The 24129-nt window shown below is 41.1% G+C and overlaps 1 protein-coding gene across 3 annotated transcripts; it reads left to right on the forward strand.

Moving 5' to 3' along the window:
• The first annotated feature begins 774 nt into the window (after positions 1–774).
• setd2 (SET domain containing 2, histone lysine methyltransferase) lies at positions 775–23243 on the forward strand. 3 transcript variants are annotated; one of them, XM_028581375.1, is made up of 22 exons: positions 776–1252; positions 2695–2816; positions 5375–5396; positions 5489–9498; positions 9619–9750; positions 10147–10275; positions 10800–10923; positions 11034–11111; positions 11197–11294; positions 11463–11595; positions 11878–12012; positions 12116–12244; positions 12389–13462; positions 13606–13654; positions 13754–14096; positions 14215–14977; positions 15407–15532; positions 17687–17823; positions 17923–18034; positions 20534–20608; positions 20776–20877; positions 21494–23243. In XM_028581375.1, the coding sequence occupies exons 2-22, from the start codon at positions 2788–2790 to the stop codon at positions 21653–21655; spliced, it is 7962 nt and encodes a 2653-aa protein (XP_028437176.1). In that variant the 5' UTR covers positions 776–1252; positions 2695–2787; the 3' UTR covers positions 21656–23243. The 3 variants fall into 3 exon arrangements, with proteins under 3 accessions (XP_028437177.1, XP_028437176.1, XP_028437175.1); XM_028581376.1 differs by lacking the exon at positions 2695–2816 and having other exon boundaries at positions 775–1252; positions 14233–14977; XM_028581374.1 differs by lacking the exon at positions 2695–2816.
• The last annotated feature ends 886 nt before the right edge of the window (positions 23244–24129 follow it).

Raw genomic sequence — 24129 nt, forward strand, 5'->3', positions numbered from 1 at the left:
GAATTTCTGGATATTTTCAACGTTTTCCTTACAGTACTGCATAATATACTGTATTATACACATGATAATAAATGAGACGGACGCCTTGGAGAACACTCCAAATACTTTACGGAACAACCGGAAGTCATCACATTGCATTCTGGGTAATGAAGTCCCTACCGCTATCCGTTACAGTTACAGCGTTCTTTTTCACGATACATCGTCTTTGTCTTTGGGTCATGTGTTCAAGTCTTATAATCCATTTACCTTATTTTTTACTCTGACAGTCTTTTGAATCCTGTAATAACATGCAACCGCGTAATGTACCAGCTAGCTCTGGACCGCAGCATCTCTTTAGAATCAAAGGTTTAGATCACTGCAAAACATGGTCGAGAACGACTGAAATTAAGCATCTAAAACCTTTCTTTCAAGAAAGCAATATTATGTTTAGAACATAAAGCTGTGTTCTTGAGATCAGAGATCCTAATCATGATATGATACAATTACAATACGTCAGAATTTCTCGAGTTGGGGTGTGGGGAATTAAATATCAAGACAGTATATCGCATGAAATGTCTTGTTGCGTAATGTTAGTTTGTTGCTGAGAGTTTTAACCATACAAATACAATTAATTTTATTGCTATGGTTTTGCAGGCTATTCAGTAGCCACAACGTACAGACAGAGACAGACTAAGTAAAGTTTTGACCATTTGTTTATCCTCTATCATCCTCTATGTTATCCTTTATTCTCAAACAAGGTAGTGAAGCTTTTAGTTTTTTATGTTATTTTGTAAGTCGCTATTGTTGATGGCTCGGACCCGCAGTGCGCTCAGCGCCTGCTATGTTCCCACATCATGTGATGTACAGCAGCCAAGCGAGGATCAGTGTGTGGAATAGAAGGTATTCCTAAAATGGGTTTATAATCCTTCAAGCAGATCGGTTTGTCAATCGTATTGTAATTTAACGTAACAGGTTGACCAAATTAAGGGGTCTTTTCTGGGGTTTTCGTTGTCATTTATGTTCATATTTATGTTCATGAGCTCACCTCTTAACTCTTGGCTAACTATGTGAGCTCATGCTAGCTCGATAGTACCAACATTCACCCAGGCTGAAGCTGGGGCGCAGCAGCAGCGGAGCCTCTAGCCGACGGTCATTTCCGACAGCTCCGTATGGATTTGACGTCGGCATACATTGTTGCTTGATGTTTTACAAAAGGTCGATTACCGGTGATTTCGAAGATGGGGGAACCTTGTGACCTTAGGCACTTCGTAAAGTGAGTACCTTGTAAAACGCTGATTTTTTTACTAACCGTTGTATGTATTGTGGTTTAGCCATCTTACTACACTCAAGTAAGACAAAACATCACTAGCTAGTATGCTAGGAAAGCCGGGTGCAGAGACTCGAGTGTCCTTAAACGGAAACGTATAATCAAACCATTCCTGCTTATTCAATCAACTAGAAAAGTTACGAGCTCCCCACTTGTCAAGAAATGAATTACTTTGACATTACAAATTCGGCAAAGATCGATAGGTGAAACATAAGTTAACAACAGTAATGCTAGCCTAGTGGCTGCTAGTACAGTGTGAGAGTTTGCTAACCTAGCTTGCGTTAGCATATGGTGCTAGTAGAGTTTCTTGGCTAGCTAGCTGTCTTCGTTTATAGGAACAAATGTTTGTTTACCTCTGCTGCACAAGCTAAAAACGCGCCAGCCGTCACACTGACTGCATTTCCAAGCATGTAATTGTTTGCCAGTCAACATTAACAACATGAATAATGCATAGCACAATACGAGCTAACGCTATCTTTAAAGATGGCACACGAATGCTTTCTGTTAGTTAGCTAGCTTACCCAAGTTAGCATAGCTTGTTCTGATATTTTGTATTAACCAGCGTCACAGCTAAGTTCATGTCATCTTACCTGCCTGCTTACTACTTATACATATGATGTAGTATGACTAGTTAGCAAATCTTGATAAAATGTCACTTAATTATATGTTTGCTACACATACTCTACTCGTTTTCATAGTGGGTAGAAATATCTTTTAAAGGCCATGTTTTGGCTGCATCAAATTCTCGCTCGTAGGCCATGCTTTAGTTAGTTTCCTTATTTGCTTCAAACCAGTCCCGTTTGTTTTCACGTGTTCCATCACATAAATCATCATTGTACACAGGCTCTGCTTTCTGTAGGTCACTTACTTGTGCTTTACATAGCCTATCTAATAATGAGATGCATGTTCTCTGCTCGCCCTGCATCCATGTTTTTCACCTATCTTCGACTATTGTAGTACTATTTATAAACCATAGGTGAACATTTTACTTTTGTTGTTGCTGTGATGCAACTGACGCTACGGCAGTAGAGAGTAACAGCCAACTAAGCTGAGAAAAAGCAAAATTCTTGTCCCATAGGAGACATTCATATTAAAACGTGCAACTGGTCTCTGCCACATTGCAACGATAGATAACAGGAATCTCAGGCAGGGACGCTTGAAGAAGTCGTTAATACTCAACGGTTGAAAGCATGTGACACCACATATTTTTTGACATGGTGTACATATAGACCGTGTGTTTTGCACAAGTCACATCCACTATTATACACTATTAAAGTTAATGTTCTTTATTGGATGACGTCAAAATTATAAAAGTTCCTGGCAGAGCTGTAAACTGTTGTGAACAAGCTAGACTAAGTTCATTGCAACCCTATCTTTCTTTTTGTCAGGTGTTTCGTCACTTTGGAGGGCTCATTTCTCTGATTTGGATTATTCTTGGCCAGCAGCCTCTTCAGGCCTACTAATCCTAGACGAGTTTCTCAATGGACACTCTGCTCAAGTCCGAGATCAGGTATTAGACAACACAAAATGCAACTCACAGTGTATGTCTTGATCAGAGTAGTTTGATATGCAATTGGAAAACAATTTTAGTATAGTTTTCCAAGTTGTATTTTGTTTTGGATGCAGTTTGTGCAGATATTTCTGGCACGTATTTACTGTTAAAACATTGTGATATCAAGGTCATCCTAAGCCCAAGTCCTTGCCATTATTTATACATTGGTAGTTATTTGACAATTAAAACTACAAGGCTATCCTCTGCAAAATGTTTTGGGCTCTTTTTTTAAGTTATAGCCTATGTCTGATAACATGTTGTCTTCACATGCTTTTATCCATTTATGTAGTTTTTGTGGACCAGTGAATAGATAGTTCGGTACAGTGTAGCCACATACAGTATACAGTAGTGGTGGTAGAAATGCCTCTACATAAAAGCATGAACAAGATTGCATCAATAGCAGGGTGCAAAATTAAATATTTTGTCCACCAGCCAAATGGCCAGTGAGTGTTCAAATTTTACCAGCCACTTTATAGATTCTTTCTTTTTTTTTTATCGGGTAAGCGAAGCAAATCTACCAGCCTCTTGCATATTTTACCAGCATTTGGCAGGTGGAAGGTGCTAATTTTGTACTCTGATCATTAGAAGAAAGGATACATTTTTTTTAGAGAAATAATGTGATATATAAGCTGATACCCAACAACCGGTATCAGTTAATATTTACAATGGATAACCACAATGCTTTGCTGCTATTGGATATATTATGTTCAGTCATGCTCAAGATTTGTTTGTTTACTTGACACATGAAACAGTTCTGCATTACAGTTGGAATAGTATTCCTGTTTGTGGTGTAAAATATTTCAACATCAAGTTAAAAAGGTGAAGATCTTGGTCTAGTAAGCCCAATCAATTAATCATTTGACTGTAAGCTGCTTGTTATAGCCCTTTCTATATAACAGAATGTCACTGCAGAAGTGTCACATTTTGAAGGTCACAGAAAATAAAAGGGAAAAAAAATGACCCAATTGTTTCTAGCACTCACATTGAGCCTACCCTAAGGAAAACACACAAAGGAGACACAAAACCCCAATCATTCACCTTTGTTACATGTTAAATACTTACATCCCTGTGTTTTTTGGCATCTGCTGTTTTTCTTTTTAAATTGGCAGCACCAGTTGCTATCTTAGCAATGTAGGGACCCTCACTGTGTGTGTGTGTGTGTGTGTGTGTGTGTGTGTGTGTGTGTGTGTGTGTGTGTGTGTGTGTGTGTGTGTGTGTGTGTGTGTGTGTGTGTGTGTGTGTGTGTGTGTGTGTGTGTGTGTGTGTGTGTGTGTGTGTGTGTGTGTGTGTGTGTGTGTGTGTGTGTGAGTGAGTGAGTCAGAGTTAGGAATACAAGACATTGATTAATTGATAGAACTGTAAGTCACAAAAATGGTTAAACTCATGTTCATCCCATCAACACTGAAGTGATCTCTTTGATGACTGATGGAACACAAAACCTCAATTGCATGGACCTAACAATTGAAATATTAAAGACCGACTGTCTTTCCTTTCATACAAATACATTTTTTTTCATATGGCCTTCACTTTTTAAAATTAAAAAAAAAAAAAATATATATATATATATATATATATATATATATATATATATAAATATAAAAAATAAAGGTTTGGTAGATTAAATATTCAAGAACATCAACACCATGCAGTTTTCATGTACTGTTGAGAAGAAACACCCTAATAATGATAAATTATCAATGGTATGATACAGTGACTTCAATATCGGATCCTAAACGATTATTAGATCTAGGTAGAAGCATGCTGCATGCTTATTGGCTCACTGACGCTGATGAGATTTACTCCTTATGTATTGAAATTGGGTATTGAACGACAAGGCATTTTTCAATACTCGGTACTTTAGTGGCAATTCCGTTGGTGCCTAAAAAGTATTGAATTTGGTACCAAGCCCTAATTATCATGGAGAATACAGATTTTTATTTTTCACCATCATCAGATAACATACAATGTTCATGTTAAAAGACACTGTTATTGTTCTGTTAAAATAAAAAACATTTTAGATTTTATTTTTATTCAAGTTACTATGGCCACATACTCCCATCTTTAAGCTATTCCAATGGTTTATTCTCCATGTAAAGTTTGGGATAATCCACTATATGTGCAATCAATAGTAATGACAGCCTGTGGAGTACTTCCTGTCTCATTTACCTGCCATTCAAATCCATTACTCCCAGTCACTGTCTGACTGAGCATGTATAGCCTTGACACTATGATATGACTGCCCTGATTTGGCATCGATTCTAGGAGTTTTGTCACATGCCAGCCGTTTCCCTTATTTCCTGTCACTCGCCATAATTTGAAAATGACCAAAGTGGTGTGGATGAAAGTAAAAAATGGATTCTATATATGAGTATTTTCTCTTTGAGACAAATCTCAAGTATGCTTATTCATAGTATGACAGGCTTGCACTTCAAGATTTGGGTAAACTGCATAAACTGTGTAAATTGATTTCTGTCTTTCTCTTTTTATGTTCCCTTGACGCACTTATGTAACCACAGAGAGGAAGGGAGTAGTGCCTCGGTAAGTCTTGACTAAACAAAGTTACTGACCTCTGTCTAATTTAACAATATTCAAAAAATGTGAAATTACAAGTGGTCTCTCTTTTATTGTAGGTGAAGGTGGAGGGCCTATCTAAGGCAGCTCTAATCAAAAGCCTTTCTCCCAGAGTCATGCTATCCAACCATCTTTTGCCTAAAGGGACCAAGATGAAGGTCAACCTAGAGGATCAGGGTCGTCAGAAAGTGTCCTTTAGCTTCGCACAGACCAAGAAGCCCCTGCAGAGTGTGTTCTTCATCCCTGCCAGTCCTGACAAGTCTGTTGCTGAGCCTAACGCTGCCTTGTCACAGTCAACCTCAGACAAAGAAGGGCAGAAAACAGACAGCAAAACTGAGCAAAACCAGACTCCCATGGTGCAAACACCAATGGCAGAGACACCTTCTCAAACACCAGTTTCCTCCGCCACTAAACTAAAAACCGTCTTAGCAAAGATGCATTTCAAGAAGCAAATTCTAAGTGTCTCTGTGACTGAAGAGAGACCGACAGCTGTTGTGCCAGAGGAGCCGCACTCTCCGGAGTTGCAGGTTCTACAAAAAACAAGTGTAGCTGAATTTCCAACACCCCAGCCTCAGAATGTGGTCAATGTCTGCCCCTCTGATAATGCCCACATTGAAGCCCCTGAGACAATGGTAACCCCTAGCCTCAAGAAGCCAGCTGCTTCCTCAGGAAAAGATGGAGAGAGTTCCAGCAGTGCTGAGCAGGATAATAAGGTAGACAAAAGGAAAACCAGGTCCCAGTCTGATAGTGCACCCCCTGGCTCAGAATCTGATGGAGATTTAGGCCAGATATCTTCTAGTCGCAAATCAGTTGACTCCAGAAGTAAAACAAACTCTGACAGCAGAAGCAAAGAGGTAAAAAAGTCTTCCTCTGGTTCCCATGTGGAGGAAAAGGAAAAAAGTTCCTCTAAGCGCTCAGAGAATCATGAAAGATCTTCTAGTTACTCCAAACCAGACCGTGATTCTAGACACACATCCTTACGCTCATCTCGAACAGACAAAGATCGCAGAAGGTCCAGGTCTAGATCACGGTCTAGATCAAGAGGGTCTCGAACAAGTTCATCTCACTCCAGATCAGAGAGATCCCGAGGTGACAGAGGATCACGCTCCGAAAGGTCTTACTATCATGATTCTGATCGGAGATCACACCGGAGTTCTCCACGCAGAGAGAGAAGACGTTCTCGCTCTCGCACTGACAGAACTCGGGACAGTTCTGACTCTGAGGATGACCATAGGAAGACAAGGACAAGGACAAGTGACTCCAGTAGATTATCCGCCCATTCAGGTTCACATAAAGAGTCAAAATCCTCTTCCTACTCAAAGTCTGAGAAATCCTCTAAATCTGCAGATTCGCCTCACTCTTCAGAGATGGATAAAAGAACACAATCTTCAAAGTCTAAAAGAACTTCAAAGCGACTATCAGACTCTGATTCCCAGCACAAGTGCTCTCCTGATCTGGGCTCGAGTTACCGTAAATCTAGCAGCCATTACAAGTCAGAGACCAACAGCAAATCCTCTTCTTCCAGTATGCATACCCAACCTCAAACGTATGAAAAACGGCAAAAAAGCAGCTCTAGTGACTCTGAGGTAGATCATAAGGGAAAATCACAGGCCTCTGACAAAAGCTCTGGCTCAGAGGAGAACTGTAAAAACTCTCTAAAGAAAAATAATAGACCTGACTCGAAGCAGATGACCCCTTCTAGATCTTCTGTGAACACCAGATATGATAGACAATCAAATGACATATTTCACAGCCCTGGCAAAGCACCATCATGTGCAAACCCCTCAGAATCGTATTCTCAGAGTGAAAACGAAAAATCCGATTCCCAACAAGGGGGAAATGAACATACAAGTAAGGACTTTAAAGACATGGTATTACACACTGATAAGAGTTTGCAAGAAGAGTCATCCAAGAGGTCAAAGGAAACCAAATCAGATCTTGAAGTTGAGACCTCAGCTATAACCTTGAGTGAAAGCCGAACGCATGTAAATGCCGCCCTGGAAAACTTGACCAATGTGAAGAACAGCCTTTCTTCTAATTATCAACCACATGTGAAATCAAATGCAGATGTCTTAAATTCATGCAGTAGCAATGATAGTATAATGTGCAGCCAGGACAAGAAAGAGGTTGACTGTTTACCAGGGCCAAAGTCCTTACTTGATACAACAGATATACCTGTCCCCCATGATGTTGAGCAGAACACTAAACCAGAGATTGTTAAAGTTTTGACAGTCGACAAGCGGTCTGATTCATCCTGTCTTGAATTTGAGGATCAGCTGACCTGTGAACAGCAAAATATGGATACTGTTAAAAAGAGCAGCAGTACTACCAAAAAGTCCCGATGGGATATTGTTGGGCAGGACACCTCAGAGAGTGAAAATTCACAGAGGACACTTTGTGCAGAGAGTAAGCCTACTGTTAAAAAAGTGATCTCTGTCAAAAAAATTGAGTTTTCTAAAGACAATTGCCAACAAGACTCGGACATTAAAGATACTTTACAGCAAGAAACTGAAACACATTCCAAACTGGTGAAGCAGACTGATATCTCTACGCAGGAAGTCAGCTCCGACAGCACATCCATGACAGATAAATACAAAGACCAAAGTGGGCCTTCACAAGCAGGCACCAGCATTGACCACTGTGACTTAAAACTGAGTGTTTCTCAAAAAACCAACACAGATGAGCCTCTGTGCGTAAATGATACATCACAGGTTGACAAAGCTGCAATGATGCAGAGTTGGAATGGCAATGATCATGAAGAAAAATCCAAGGGCAGCATTAACAAGAGCAAATTGAGTAAGAGAACATTACATCAGGATGCATTAGGAGGACAGAGTGAGGTTAGTGATAGTGACAATTCGGAATATGACTCTGATTGTGGTGAGGCTATAAAACGATTGCACTCTGTGGTGGTGGTGCCAAAGAATTCTTCCCTAACAATCGATACACAGGACACAAGAGCTTCCCCATGCAGGCTAATGAATAGTTCAGAACTACAGAATGTGAATATCATTGAAGTTCCAAATCAAGTCCCACAACAAAGGCAGGGGAGTCCTTCCGCATTCTTGGAGACCAGTGGTCCCTGTGCTGGTATTAATGATTCATCCCATAGCAGCGTGTTGTGTCAATCCCAGAGTAATATGATCGATAGCACCAGTCACTTGGAGGGTTCCAGCAACATCAGTGCGCAGCCTTACATGGCTGGTCATATCGGTGCCCATGGAAGTCCCACAGATCCTGCCCACAGCCTTGATAATTTCAGACAGTGTGCGCAAGGGCACAAACCGCATAATGTAAGTAGCAGAGGTGAAATCATGTACTCTCATTACCAACATGATGATTTCTCCAATGCTGACAATATCAATGACAAGAATGGATTCAGCCTGGGTTGGGATTTTTCGCAATTAGAACAACCCAGCAGTACATACCAGCAGCCTGATAGCAGTCACGGGCCACATCTACCAAACACTAAACTGACTGAAACCTCTCCTAAGGAACAGGAGCACAGGCAGAGTAATGCCACCTGGAACCACCAATCCCCAAACACACAGACTAGCAGACAACCCTACCTTCATGTGCATGAACATTATCAGGATTTTGCAGGGGAAATCCATCCTGACTCCCTAACTAATGACCACGATGACTACAGTGGGGATAAACTATCTGATCTCAGTAAAACAGCTGTTGAATGCAGTGGACCTAACACTCCTGGGTCATCAAGCTTTGTACAAGGGCATGAAATAAGCAGCAACAGCAGGGGTTCTGCTGTGCCTGACCCCCCTAGAGAAGACAGCTTTAGACCCCACAGAGGCCGGGGCCCTCCCAAGAAAAGGCGGCCAGAGATTGAGTCAGATTCAGACAATGAGGCAGAAGCTGGGCCTGCAGGCAAGAGGGAGCGTCAAGGAGATGCTGACGTCTCTAAGGAAACTCCTGTCAAAGCCGTGGTGCAACGTCCATTACTCAATCTGCGAGAATTTCAAGATGCCAATAAATGGAAAGAGTTTGCCAAGTCTAAGAAGATGCCCCCTTACTTTGACCTGATTGAGGAGAATCTGTACCTGACTGAGAGGTAAGTTGGTATTTAGCCTCATTAGGAGAGACAAAATTATTTTGTTTGTACAAAGAATAACCTCATAATACCTCATTTAAGTGCTTTCAGACTGAAATGTTTTCAAATGTTTTTTTGCAGAAAAAAGAGCAAATCTCACCGAGATATCAAAAGAATGCAATGTGAGTGCCCAGTGCTGCCCAGAGAAGAGCGTGCAAGGGGAGTATTAGCATGCGGGGAAGACTGTTTAAACCGGCTGCTGATGATTGAGTGGTAAGTTGAAGAACACAAGGATTTTTTTTATATTAAACAGGGTTTGCAAGGATCCTAGGTTAGGAAAGCCTGGAAATACAAAAAAAACGTTTTTGAATTAGTAGTAAAACAATTGTACAATTTGTGTAAAAATGTATAAACAAATACTGTTCAAATACTTTTATCAGATTTTCAACACCCTAACCAATTTGTTGCTTTAACAATAGGACATCTAGTAACCTGGTGTACTAAATAAGAGCTGGTCATAAGTCAGTACAAATTATGCATTTTACCATCCAAATTCAGCAAATTTAACAACAAAGTTAAGCCCGTAAAACATGGTATTTTGCAATAAAAATGTGAAGGAGCCTGCCTGTTTACGCACGTATGTTTTGAACTATGATTTTTTTTTTTCAGCTCCTCACGGTGCCTGAATGGAGCCTACTGCTCTAATCGACGCTTTCAGATGAAACAACATGCAGACTTCGAGGTTATCCTCACAGAAGACAAGGGCTGGGGTCTACGCGCAGCTAGAGACTTAGCTCCGTAAGCCTCTTAAAATCTTTCAATACAACAGGGCTCCAGACCATTTTTTTTTTTAAATCGGCTCCTCTCTCTGGCTACCCCATCACTCAATATTTCCCACATTGGGTGTTAGATAGTTAAACACTCTCCTTTCCATGGAAGTTTGATCACCTTAGATATGATTGCTTCAGTGTTAACAAAAAAAGAGGTAGGGAGAGCCTGTATGAGGCAGAGATACATTGACAATAATAATACTTTGTTCACATTTACATAAACAAAAATAAGACAGCAGATTGTAGTTTCTGTATTGATTACCAAGGCATTTATCAGTAATGCAGTTAAAATGGAGTAAATGTGAACATTTGTGCTGCAGGTCGATTTTAGGTGTACGCCCCTAAAGTTTCTGCCTGTGCCCCTAAAATCTTCAGTTAAAAAAAAAAAAAAGTTGGTCTGGAGCCCCGTACAACATTTTAAAATGATTTTTTTTTTTAGCATTTATCATTACTCTGTTGTATTATTGTATTATATTTGTATTACTATCTCAGAAACACTTTTGTACTGGAATACTGCGGCGAGGTATTGGACCACAAGGAGTTCAAAACAAGGGTGAAAGAATATGCTCGCAATAAGAACATCCACTACTACTTCATGTCTCTAAGGAATAATGAGGTAAGTTATGATATGACACATTGCAATCAATGTTAATATTTAAACTGCAGTCTGGTTTAATAATTCAAGTAAAGTGGTCGAATAGTTTACATTGCATTATGTCTCTTCAGATCATTGATGCAACGCTGAAGGGTAATTGCTCTCGGTTTATGAACCATAGCTGCGAGCCCAACTGTGAGACCCAAAAGGTACAGTGGCAACATAAATAATACTCTTTCACGTTTAACTTACTAAAAGCTGACTTACCTGATGATGATTTTTATCCCATTTCAGTGGACTGTCAATGGCCAGCTTAGAGTTGGGTTCTTCACCTCCAAGGTGGTCCCTGCAGGAGCTGAACTGACATTTGATTACCAGTTCCAGAGATATGGGTACTGTTTTTCTGCAGTTATTTCTTTCTCCACACTTGTATTTTGTGCCATCCATCTATTGTGTGTTGCATGTTTACATACATACGTTCATAAAGAGTGGATGATTAACCTTTTAACTGATGGTTTAGCTGTGGTGAGTTCACATTTTTGTTTTATTTGTTTCTACAGCAAAGAAGCACAGAAATGCTTCTGTGGAGCCCCTAGCTGCAGAGGCTTCCTGGGCGGGGAGAACAGAGTTAGTGTTCGGGCAGCTGGAGGGAAGATGAAGAAAGACCGCAGTCGAAAGAGTGCTCTTACCACGGTCAGTTCTTTCACTTATATAAGAAAGTGTGTCTTGTCCTTGGTTTACATTTGGCTGCCAGTAACGTTAATGTGGTTACACTTCCACATGAGAATCACGGCCACAATAGTTTAATGAATCTGCTTAAAGTGTTATATTTCAATTATTAGGTTATTTAGTTTCAGCCATATTGATGTTAGCACTGTATTGTATGAATACAAGCCAAAACATTACTCTATAAGCCAATTTCTCCAAGTAAAATGTGTTTATATTTGATGATGACATCACTTTGTCCTTCCTCAGGTTGATGAGGAGCTTGAGGCGTTACTGGAGAATGGAGAAGGCCTGTATGATGAGAAACAGGTGGTGTCTCTCTGCAGACTAATGGTCCGAGTGGAAACCATGGAACAGAAACTCACCTGTCTCAAGCTCATACAAGTATGACCTGAATGATTGATGGTTGATGCCTTTTTGTTATATTGTTGATATTTGTTGTTATCATTTGCACTACGTAATATGATGATATGTTTGTGTTGCACAGGATACTCAAAATCCATCATGCCTGAAGCAGTTCCTGGACCATCATGGATTGTCTCTGCTGTGGATCTTCATGGTGGAGCTTTCTGAAGCTAAAGGCAACAGTGCCAATAACATCAAACTGCAGTTAGAGGTGACATATGTCATTGACTTTGCATTAAACTTTCATAATGTTGTGACTGAAGTAACAAGGAATGTTTCAAATCTCAGAGCCTGCACGGTCCTATAGACAGCCCTTTGCTGTTTGATCGCTGATAACTTATGATTTTGTTTCCAGATTATGAAGACCTTGGCTGTGCTGCCTATCTCTACTAAGAACATGTTGGAGGAGAGCAGAGTCCTTACCTTCATCCAGCGATGGGCCCAGACAAAAACTCTTCCTCACCCTGCTGAGATGGATGGCTACTCCAGTGAGAACACCTCCCGTGCTCAAACACCCCTCAACACTCCTGATGGGTCCTCCACCAAACTGGGATCAGAATTGGATGGTGACACCTCCAAACCTGCTGTGTACCGCCGCCTGAAAATCATCAGTGAAAACAGTCTAGACAGCGCTCTCTCGGACGCTAGCAAAGCATCTGATGGGAAGGAGGAAGAGGAGGAGGACGATGATGAGGAAGAAGAAGAATCCTCACATGCAGGACTTCCTGATGGCAAACAGTTGAAGGAAGAGCCTGTGTGTGAAGCTGCAGATCCAACGAAAGGAACAATGGAAGAGTCCGTTAAAGAGGAGGGTCAGGTCAAAGGGGAGGAAGAGGAAGAGACTAGGATGAGTTCAAGCAGTCAACACCAACTTCAAACTGAAGAGGTAAAAGAAAAAATGGATTTGGAGAAGGAGATTGAGATGAAAGAGGACACGAGTGAGGGTCATACGGATGAACTTGAGGAGCCCAAAGAGCCTTGTCAAGAACAGGAGAGTGGGGAGGAGCAGACCACTCAGGCAGTGACAGAAAAGGCTGAACTAGAAGGAGACCAGCCCACCGTTCAAGTACTTGAGTCAGAGATTCAGTCCATCCAAACAAATGTTGCTGAACTTCCACCTGAGCCGCCTTTAGAAAACATGGAGGTCCAGGCAGAGACACACGAGGCTGAGAAACCTCCTCCTGGCAGTGAGGTGCCACCTGATGAATCTACCACTGATGCTGCCCAAAGCTCTGAGACCCCTGAGGCCACTATGCCCTCTGAGGTAATAGTGACACCCGTGGACCCATCAGTGATAGGAACTCCTTCTCAGGATGAAGAGGAAGGTGTCTCAGATGTGGAGAGTGAGAGGAGTCAGGAGCCCCCACTCAATGCTTTGGACATTTGTGGCATGGCTGCCAGGCTTCTGGACAGCTGGAAGGATCTGAAGGTAAGCTCAAACTGATTCGCTTTTAAAAGCAGACGTTGTGAAACATGCATAAAAATATAATCTAATATATAAAAAAAAATATATAAAGTTTGCATAGTATTGTATTCTGAAGTTTGAAGTCAAAGTTGTGCTTGTTCTTTCAGGAGGTGTACAGAATCCCAAAGAAGAGTCAGGTGGAAAAGGAAGCAAATGGTAAGTTTAGTCCAATGCTGATTTTTCTTTTTTCTTTTTTTTTCTTTTTGGGCCTAGAATTTTTTTCATATGATTTTGGCTAATTAGATTTTCTCACAGATCGCAGCCGAGATCGAGACGCAGCTTTGACGCCACGCACAACTTCTGGTAGCCGAGAGCGTGAAAGGGAGCGCGAGAAGGAGAGGGAACGTGACAGAGACCGAGATCATGACCGAGACAGGGATCGAGACTGGGACAGGGAGAGAGACAGAGACAGAGAACGCGAAAGAGACCGCGACAGAGACCGCGACAGAGACCGCGAAAGAGATCGCGACAGAGATCGCGACCGAGACCGTGATCGAGTCTCTGACAAAACTCCACAACGCAGCACGGAGAGACGGAGGAGACGCTCCACTTCACCACCCTCATCCTACGAGAGGAGCAGCCGACGCACTGAGGAACGGTAATAATTCTTGTGATGGGGGGAACAATGTGAAAAATTTATTTCAAGCATAGTGTAATCTTTGTACAACTGTTTATCATAGTTCATCAACTGTGGTCTTGTTCTCTGGATTTTTAAGGTTTGACTCCTCTAACAGCAGCAAGACACGGGGAGTTGGTGGAAAGGATCGCAACAAGTTGTCCACAGAGGAGCGACGAAAGCTGTTTGAGCAGGAGGTTGCCCAGCGGGAAGCCCAGAAACAACAACAGCAGCAGCAGCAGCAGCAGCAGCAGCAGCAGCAGCAGCAGCAGCAGCAGCAGCAGCAGCTTCAAACTATGGCTTATGACCCTGCTCTGGCCTATGCCTCCAGTCCTGGCTTCATCACCTACCCTCCTGGATATCCCATCCAGACCTTTGTGGATCCCACCAACCCCAATGCAGGCAAAGTACTGCTACCTACACCTCCGGTTGAGCCCACCCTGAACTATGAAGAGACACCTCCCCTGCGTCTTATCTCAGACATTGGACTGTCCTCTCCATCCCCCACTTCCCAGGCAACTCCAGTCTCTAATCTTTCTCAGCACATCACCACAACCGACCTCGCCACTGGCAACCCCCAACAGTATGCCCAGCCAACTGTAGCAACTCAGGACACAGGCGTAGCTGTCCTCTCTGTACCCGCCCAGGCGGCCCCTCAGGTACACGGCCAGCAGAGCTACACTACTCTCTGGGATCCCACTACTCAGCAGGCAGTGACTGTGCAGACGCAGCCTGGACAGCAGTACACCACAGCTCCAGCACAGGCTCAGACACAGACAGCCATCTATTACCAGGGTCAACCATGCCAAACCATCTACAGCATCCCCACCGCCTACCCACAGGCCAACACTCCCGTCATACAGGTAGGGTGCTCTTTCCTGGGGCTGATGTCCTCTGGTGATTTTTCTCTACTTAGATTGTCTAATTGCTCTCTAGCGTATACAGTTTCAAACAGCATAGATGCATATATTAGTGACATTAATGTGGAAAACTTACTGTATATTAATGGTGTAACAATGAAAACGTTTGTGGTTGGACAAAATATGTTACTGTAATGTTAATTTATAAGTTTGCCTAACCAATTTTATGTTTTTCAGCAAAAAAAAATCAACTATAGTTGGAGAAAAGATATCTTAGCTCAACAATCATAGCACACGATTTGTTTGTGCATGCCTCAAACCTTTAATCCATCTTGCGTATTGATGAACACTCCAAACAATGCAGCACATGCTCAAAACACAGTAACCGATTTCTGATTGTCCATAGTGAGTATGATTTTTGTGTTTCATTAGGCGTACACCGAACCCACAGCCAGCTACCTGCATGGCCAGCCTGTGTATCCTGGCCATCAGCAGGGAGTGGTGGTGCAGCAGGGTGGCACAGTCACCACCATTGTCACATCCCAAACTGTCCAACAGGTAATGCATACACACTCTTTGTCTAAAATGGTGTGTTTTTTTAACAGGTAATGCAAACACACTCTTTGTCTAAAATAGTGTGTTTTATTTTTTTTTTAACACATTGACTGATTGATATTTCACAACTGTAAATAAAATGGATATTAGTAAAGGAAAGAGATTTTTTTTTTAGCAACATGAGGTCACATTATAGAGTCACTGTTTTGAAGGATGCAACAGTTTATTAGGCAGTTTAAGTCTTTGGGATTTTAAAAAATCTGTATTATTCTTTTTGTAATTTTGAGGAAAGCTGTCTCAGTGTAACCACATGGGGGTAGTATACATCTAAATTATGCAGCTCCCAAGAGCTACACTATGTGGGTCCTGTATGAATGTAAATAGGGTGCAAAATATGAGAGCTTGTAGAATACAATGTGAGAACTTGCAGAACAAAAAATCTGAACTTGTATGTTAAAATTTGCACTTGTGAAAAATATTCACACACGTGAAATACATTTGCAGCTTTCATTGTCTTCATGTAAATAATATTCACACACGTGATCTGAAAGAAATACATTTGCAGCTGTCATTGTCTTCATGTAAATAATATCAATCTACACATTTTTGAATATTGTTTCTGTGACTTCACATTCAGAATACAGGTGTGTGAACATTTTCTACGAGTGCAAATTTCAATTTACAAGTTCAGATTTTTTTTTTTTTTTTACAAGCTCTTTTTTTCTTTGTGACTTCAAATTCAGATCACGTGTGTAATATATTTTTTACAAGTGCAAATTTTAACATACAAGTTCAATGTTTTGTTCTGCAACTTCTCACATAATATTCTACAAGCTCTCACATTTTGCACCATATTTACCATCATAGTAGAGCCCGACCGATAAAGAATTTTTAAGGCCGATATCTATATATATCAAATATTTGGTGATTTAAAAATCTGATATTCCGATATATATTTAAAAAAAAATCCAGAAACTCGTAACAAAACATAAACCGATTTCCCTAACATTAGTTATTTGTAGTTATTTATGAGTCCTCACTAAAATAATATGATAATGCAGTTTAAAAATAAACTTGTTTGTTTTATTGTCACAACAGAACGGAGGAACATCAAAATATATTAAAGTTCTGATAAATAAAATGTATAAAAATACAAATTAAGATATGAAACTTAAAGGGTTAAACATGTGTTGACAACAGGGACATTGTAGAGCGCCCTCTGGTGGACAAACTATGCAACGCCAACACTCATAACGTTTTTATTTTACTTTTTAAATATTCATTTATCGGCCATTATAAATGCTGATACCGATAGTTTGGAAAATGCCTAATATCGGCCCGTCAATAAATTGATCGGGCTCTACTTCATAGTCCCGTTTTTTAATTGTCTATATCAGAAATATGGGTTTCTTTTTAACAACCTCATTTTGATTACCCAAAAATAACAGACGGATGATTTCACACAACGCGCTTCACAAGTACAACAGAAGATCGGATCTCTACTTTCATTGAATTTGGGGTGTTTTGTTGCATTTTTTAGCATTTGAAAAAGAAATTTGAAATGTTTTGAAATAGTATCCTGACTGAATGTTGACCCTCTTGTGATTGTCCTTCCTTTAATATTAGTCTAAATAATTCATAATTTAAGCTTTTTTAACTCAAGGATTAGGTATACTTTCCTTAATAAATGAGGTTTATTGACCATGAAATCCAAAAAGTGTAAAACTAGTAATGAGTTGGTGTTAGTGGTGTTCATACGTGGTAGTGAAAAAAAGTGTAAAACGGCAAAAACATTGAAAAAAGTGCCTAGAAAAAAGGGACAAAAGCATCGACAAGTGCATGGTCCAATGGAAGACAATACAAGGGTTAAGATTTGACTAAAGAGAGAACAAATAAAGGAAAGTGCTCAATGGGCTCCATTTGTAAATGAGAATCTAAATGCAATCATAAATGCAGCTTAAGGCCTGATCAGACAGCGTGGGTTTCAAGAAAGTGTGTGCAGTGTGCCTTGCATTTTGCAACTTGCAAACAAGCACTGTACGATCACGGCCTAAGTGAATCAGGTTCTTTCTCTTGGCAAATCCAAAAGAGGTAGTTCAAAGTGAAGCTACATGGATTTGCTGCGAATACTTATTTTCCATTTCTTCTCATCTCCAGGAAATGATTGTACCCAACAATGTGATAGACCTCCCTCCTCCCTCTCCCCCCAAACCCAAAACTATCGTCCTACCTCCCAACTGGAAAGTGGCCCGGGACCCAGAAGGCAAGATCTACTACTACCATATTGTCACAAGGTTGGTATTGCTGTGTTTTTTTGAAGTCCGTGTTGTGCCTCTAGAACCCCCTGCACTGCATTGTATTTCTATCTGAAATCACTTCCCTCTGCGCGATAGGCAAACACAGTGGGACCCTCCAACCTGGGATGGATGTAGTGACAACACTAGTGTGGACCATGAATCTGAGATGGACCTTGGAACACCCACCTATGATGAGAATCCTTCCAAGGTGAGCTTTTACCAGTGATGGTTTTCAAAGTGTGCTATGAAATGTAAACGTGTGTAGCAGTCGTGCGCTAGACTTTTGTGTTTTTTAGATAGTAGCCTCCTAGTGAACAGGATGATAGTAGTTGACAATGAGGAAGAATCCTCTTCACTTTTTTGTTTGGTTTCCATAAAGTGTGTGCTTGAATGCAGAACATGATTATAGTGTTTGTTCCTGGAGGTAATTGAAGATGTGCACTAGTGATTACTTTCAGCTGTGTCTCAGTGAGGGGAAAAAAAAAAAAAACCCTCAGCACGACAATCTATTCAGTGAGGGTTTTGTTCTCGCCGATGACTCCTCTTCGCAAAATGGCTTCATCAGACATGGAGACAAGGATTTAAAGAGAGATTCCACTCACCCACCCCATGCTTAGCTGTCTGTCCCTTAGGGGAGGGATGGCTCAGCTCATCTCTTCTTCCTCTGCCTCGTTTGTTTTCCCTCTTCATTTTTATCCTGACTTTGAGTATAATAAAACACATCTGGAAGACCTGTCATTTATTTATTTATTGGTTATAGTTTAAGTATATAAGTGTCTCTTTATATTAAAAAAAAAAACTGAGATGGAATGAATGCTTCCCACAAAGAACAGCTACAAGGTCATGGGACATTTCCCAGCATGTGTTTAGACAGCGGTGGCCTCGTCCAGCACTTGAAACTATAGCACATGCTCTGCACTTGTAAAGTGTCCGATATCACTGTTTCTGGATTCCCGGCCCTGGCACTATGTTTGTGAGACCTTCGTGCTTGCTTTTTATCTTCACCACTTTGTTGTGGGTATAGGCAGTCAGCTGTTGCCTGTTTGCCTTAGTTGTTGAAGGCTGGGGCCAGAGAGGCAGCATCCTGGTAGGATGTCCTCGCTTTGTGTCAAGTAGCTGGTGAGCAAGTACTGTTTAATGCCCCCACCCCCCCTGATCTTGAAAGGACTATGACTATGAAAGGGAGCGCGTCGCTCGCGTTGCTTGTTCGCGTTGCTCGCGTTGACTCTGTAACGGCCCTTAGGGCGTTTTCACACATGAAAGTCCGGACCAAGGTTCATGTTTTTGTTACATTGTATACATTTGATCCGGTAAGTTTTGGTCTCACACTGAAGTTATGCAAGCGCACTAAAGATCTATACGTGACAAAACTACGTCCTGTCATCATCACATACGTGAGCTGCGTCTCCAGATACTTATGATTGGTTTGTTGACGGGCTTCCCCGTCCTCTCGTATCCTCTCTTTGTGTCTGAGTTTTTTCAACGTTCTGCTGCTCTCCCCTACTGCCGCGCCTCTTTTTGTTTTGTTGTGATGTTGAGAAGCAAGACACGGGAACTTTCTTTCTGGAGCATTTATTCAGAGACAAACGGAAAACTACACTGTACATTTACTACCACTTAACAAATAAACTGCTGATGTATTCTCTGCTCTGATAGCCGACAGCTGTCTTCTCTGAGCGCATTCAACCTTTTTTGGACCTTTTTCACAGCAGACATTTTGACTTGTCATAGTAGGAAAAGCACAGGTGAAATTGATAACCTTAACGAAGTGTCCCAGTAAGCTATTTCAGTGAGTCAGCATGTACAATACCAGGACCTCTCCTAAGTGGAATGCAGCCATCATTAATGGTTTTGAATACACCTGTGCTTTTCCTACTATGACATGTAAACATGTCTGCCGTGAAAAAGGTCTATTCTCTTTCTTACTAAGCACCGAGCTATTCCTTAAAGGAGCTTCCCCGGTCTTGTAACACAAGGAGAGCCTGCCAGAGCTTCTTATTTGGTCCAAAAGTCCGAACTATCCAAAAAATGCTTCCGCACTATAAACAAACATTTGGTACGGACCGAGACCACCTCTTTTTATCGGACCAAAATTTGGTCTTTTGATCCGGATCGTGGTCCGGGGGAGGTGTCACACCTGTAATTTTGGTTCGGATCAAACTAAAAAGTCAGAACGTCCGGACCAAATAAGGTATGTGTGAAAACGCCCTTACAAACCGATGAAAGAATGTCAATGTGGGCAGTTATATTCTTTGTAGGGTGTCAAACGAGGCAACATTTAGGGTACAGTTACTCTTCCACTATATTGAGTAAAAAAGGCTTCATAATGCGCTACAGAAGTGATCAATGTGCCATTGCAGCCAGGTATCCTCCAGTAATAGCTTTTTATTCAGGCTTATGATTGGCCAACATGGCATTTTGGTTAGTTATATCGCCACCTGTTGGTTTGGCGTGACAGTGCTTCAGTTGTGTTTTTGCGCTTCATTTTGACAGAGATTTCTTTTAAACCGTGCTTGTGTGTGGGATTTTTTTTTTTTTTTTTTTTTTTTTTTTTTTTTTTTTTTTATAAAACCTTGTATTTCAAAAATACCTTGTGTACGTGTGGACTTTTACTTAGACTTGCCAGGCCAAAGGTTTAATGTAAGAAATTTGTTTGCAAACAAATATTTTAATCATCTCATCCATCTCTTCTATTGTGTATTTACAGTTCTCCACAAAGACAGCTGAAGCAGACACTTCCAGTGAGCTGGCTAAAAAGAGTAAAGAGACATTTCGCAAAGAGGTGAGCCAGAGTCTCTGTAAACAATGTTTGCAGCAATGTTATTTAACTCCAGATGTTTTAATGTTCCAAAACTCTTCTAGACACATATGCAAGTTTTCATTTGTTTAACATATTATTCTATTGTTTTTTAACAATTCTTTTTCTATATGTGTGTTTATTTTACTCAGATGTCCCAGTTCATAGTGCAGTGTTTAAATCCTTTTCGGAAGCCAGACTGCAAACTTGGACGTATCAGCAACACAGAAGATTTCAAACACCTGGCTAGAAAGGTAAGATTAAACAATAAGATGTTCACACATGCTGTTAGAAGCGGTAAACCTCTCCTTGGCCTCTACATGGTCAGAGCACAAAGAAAGTATTGGTCAGCTTTTAACTTAAAAGGCAAAGTTTCCTCCAAACCAAAACTACATAACTGAGCTCCCACAAATTCTTTTTCTAGCCAAATGTTTGTGTATTGTGCCTCTGGAAGAGACGAAGAACACATTGTACATGTAAACTATTATCTCCCTCTCTTTTGTTTTACTCATTCCTTTCTAAAAGCTCTTTTCAACCAGTGTTTTCTTCAAAGGGCTGTAGTCTGTGTTTTTTTTTTTTTCCATGGTTCCCGGTGGGTCCGTGCATTGTGTACGTAGGGAGTGGTTTGCACTGAGTGCCACTCGGACATACCATGACTCTGAGGACATGGGCACAATAAACAGAAAGACGAGTTGGGCTTCACTCATTTAGAGATTGCGTTTGTCTCAAATCGTAAAGGGGCGAAGTCACTAAAAAAGAATTAACCATCCAACCACTCTTCCACAAATTACATTGTAATTAAATGATTTACTGTAGTCTGGTGACAAGAGGCATGTCTAACTCTTTCCTCATCTCTGCCCATTCTTCTAGCTAACTCATGGAGTTATGAATAAGGAGTTGAAAGCTTGCACTAATCCAGAGGACCTTGAGTGTAACGAGAACGTGAAGCACAAGACAAAGGAGTACATCAAGAAGTACATGCAGAGATTTGGAACCGTGTACAGGCCCAAGGAGGACACAGAGGTGTGCTAGCTTAGAGGCCACAGATGTTAGACTTGTCCTGCGCAAACACAGGAGAAGCACAGCTTTGCCTTTCCACTCACTCCTTGTACGCATGTACGTACTGGCCAGCCTGAGCGGCGTAGTAGTTTCTTACACGTATTTATGACTAAAAATTGGACTGCTGCCCAAGAAGCTCTCCAGGCCACGTGGATCACAGAGGAGCTCCGTTGATACTGACGGAGATTCGAGTGTCGCTGAACGAACCGAAAACTCCAGGTGCAGTGTTCTCGAAGGATGACACTGCGGGGTACTACAGAGACTAATGTTTTCACTGACTGTTTGTTTGATTTTAAGCATTTTTTTTTTTCCTCCATTTGTGGCTCTTAAATGTTCCCGAGATGATCACCTCAATTCCACTTTTTAAACTCTTCTAGTCCCGAATGTGGATTACTCTACAGAATCAGATTTGGTATCATATTTATCAGAGTTGCTTTGTTACTTTTCACTGTTAAAAATGGATCAATGACAAAACAGTCCAGTGCTTTTTCACTCCCACTTCCTTTTTCTTGTGCACGCTTCAACCCCCAGCCACTGACTGTATCTGGTGCTGCTTTTAACTGGGCGGTGGAGGTCCAAGCTTCCACTCCTCAAACCCTGCCTTCTTAACCACAAGACTTTGGAACCTCTGTTGTTTTATGAATGCATGATGTAGGCTGAGGTCAGAGTGGTATCCTTATGGAAATTCCTATGTTTTCCATGTCTCCTGTGTCAAGTAATATGCCCTCACTGGAATGAGCTTTTACTTACAGTACACTTTAGGGATCAGTCAATAACCAGCAGGTTGGCTAGGTGATCAATATGTCTTTTATGAATTGATGTATAATACCGGGAGCAGGGTTTGAATGCTATGTTTGATGTGCTGTTAAGCCATTTCCTGTCCAACCCCTCTCCCAACTTCTTCTGCCCTGTTTCCTCTACTTACAGGAGTAATGCTGAAAGTGAAGGTTGTAGCATTGCAGTTTTAACAGTTTCTAAACATCTTGTGTGTTCTGGTTCTTTCTATCTGGTCCTAGTTAGACGACACTTTGATAGGTCTTGCTCCACACACTGTCGCTCATTAATTTCAGAGATTTTTACGGTTGTCGAGGTTAGTTTCATAAGCATTAGGTCACTGATTTCTTGCAGCCTATTAAATTGCATTAAACAAAGTTCCAACATATGTACATTGCTTTATATGTGAATATATTGAATACTAGTTTTGGGAATGTTTAAATAAGCAGACACTTTGTAAAAGGACTATCATTTCATGATTGAAGTGTAAATAAAGTGTAAAATTACCAAAGCTGTATGCAGGAGAGTGGGGTCAGGGAGCCCATCCTCACCAGCTCAGCCCTCCTGATGCAGTTCCCACATCAGTCTGTCAAACTTAGGACCCCACTGACTTACATCCCTTTATTTTATTTCAGTGGTGGGGGAGATTCTTCCTTTTTTTTTTTGTTTATTATTTTTCTATGTACAAAGTATGTTTCACCCTACTCTACTGTAAGTATTGTGTAAGCACATTGTCATACTGAGTGTACAAACATTTTAAAAGATAATAAACCTTTTTGTAAAATGATATCCATTTCCCTACTTTGCAGTTGGATTGGGTTCACTTGGGTCTCAGTTAAATAGACTGGAACAGATCTAAGCAAATGTGTGTGACCTCTTGACATGATTGACTGCTGAGTGCACACCCAATCCCATTTTAGATTGGCTCCCTCTTCTAATATGGGGTGCACATGGCATGAATGCCAGTACAGCGCATATGCAGTGTTGAGCCAGATGTTTGGCCCCAGTAAAGGACATCAAAGTGATCGACTGCCTTCATTCGAGACGTTTAGTGTGCTCTAAATATGGAGACCTGTGACGAGTGGAGAGAGGCACTGCTGTGCTTCTCCTCTCTCTTTGGTCCCAACCCCCTCCCAGTGTATGCACATTCCGCAGCCCCATGCCTGTGTGCTCCAGACCACAGTTAAGCAGTCCCGTCTGGAGTTTGTGACGGCATGTAACGCAGCCCTAGGCCGTGTAAGATGCCTGCTCCCACTTAGAACTGAATGCAAAGAGATCATTAACAGATTTGAGTGCAGAGCAGAGGGGGAGCAGGAATCAGACTGCGCTTCAGAGAGAAACCTTCCAGAATATTTTGAATAAAGCTTTTATTTTCATTTCACCCTCAAATCATTAAATACCTCTTGACTGATTTCCTACTGGGTTTTGAACAGGAAATGCTCTTATACACTAAATCCCTTGATAAGGGGTAGGATAATTCATCAAGTGGGTTTTATATTTTACTGTTAAGTGACCAGTAATTTTCGTATTTCCATTTGGTGGGTCTTAGTGTTGCTATAAATTAAAAAGGCATGTAACATAGCCTATCCAAATTACATAAGCAATGCCTGATTTCTTTTGCTAAACTGCTAATTGTTTAGGGCCTATGGTAGGTATGCAACAAGGGTTAGGGT

Source organism: Perca flavescens, chromosome 6 (genome assembly GCF_004354835.1).
Source record: "Perca flavescens isolate YP-PL-M2 chromosome 6, PFLA_1.0, whole genome shotgun sequence".
Classification (NCBI taxonomy): domain Eukaryota; kingdom Metazoa; phylum Chordata; class Actinopteri; order Perciformes; family Percidae; genus Perca; species Perca flavescens.

Coding starts and splice junctions, on each gene's coding strand:
- setd2 (XM_028581374.1), top strand. CDS start 1,218: ATGGGGGAACCTTGTGACCTTAGGCACTTCGTAAA. Junction 11,596..11,877: donor GAAAGAGTGCTCTTACCACG/GTCAGTTCTTTC, acceptor GTCCTTCCTCAG/GTTGATGAGGAGCTTGAGGC. Junction 17,824..17,922: donor TACTACCATATTGTCACAAG/GTTGGTATTGCT, acceptor TCTGCGCGATAG/GCAAACACAGTGGGACCCTC.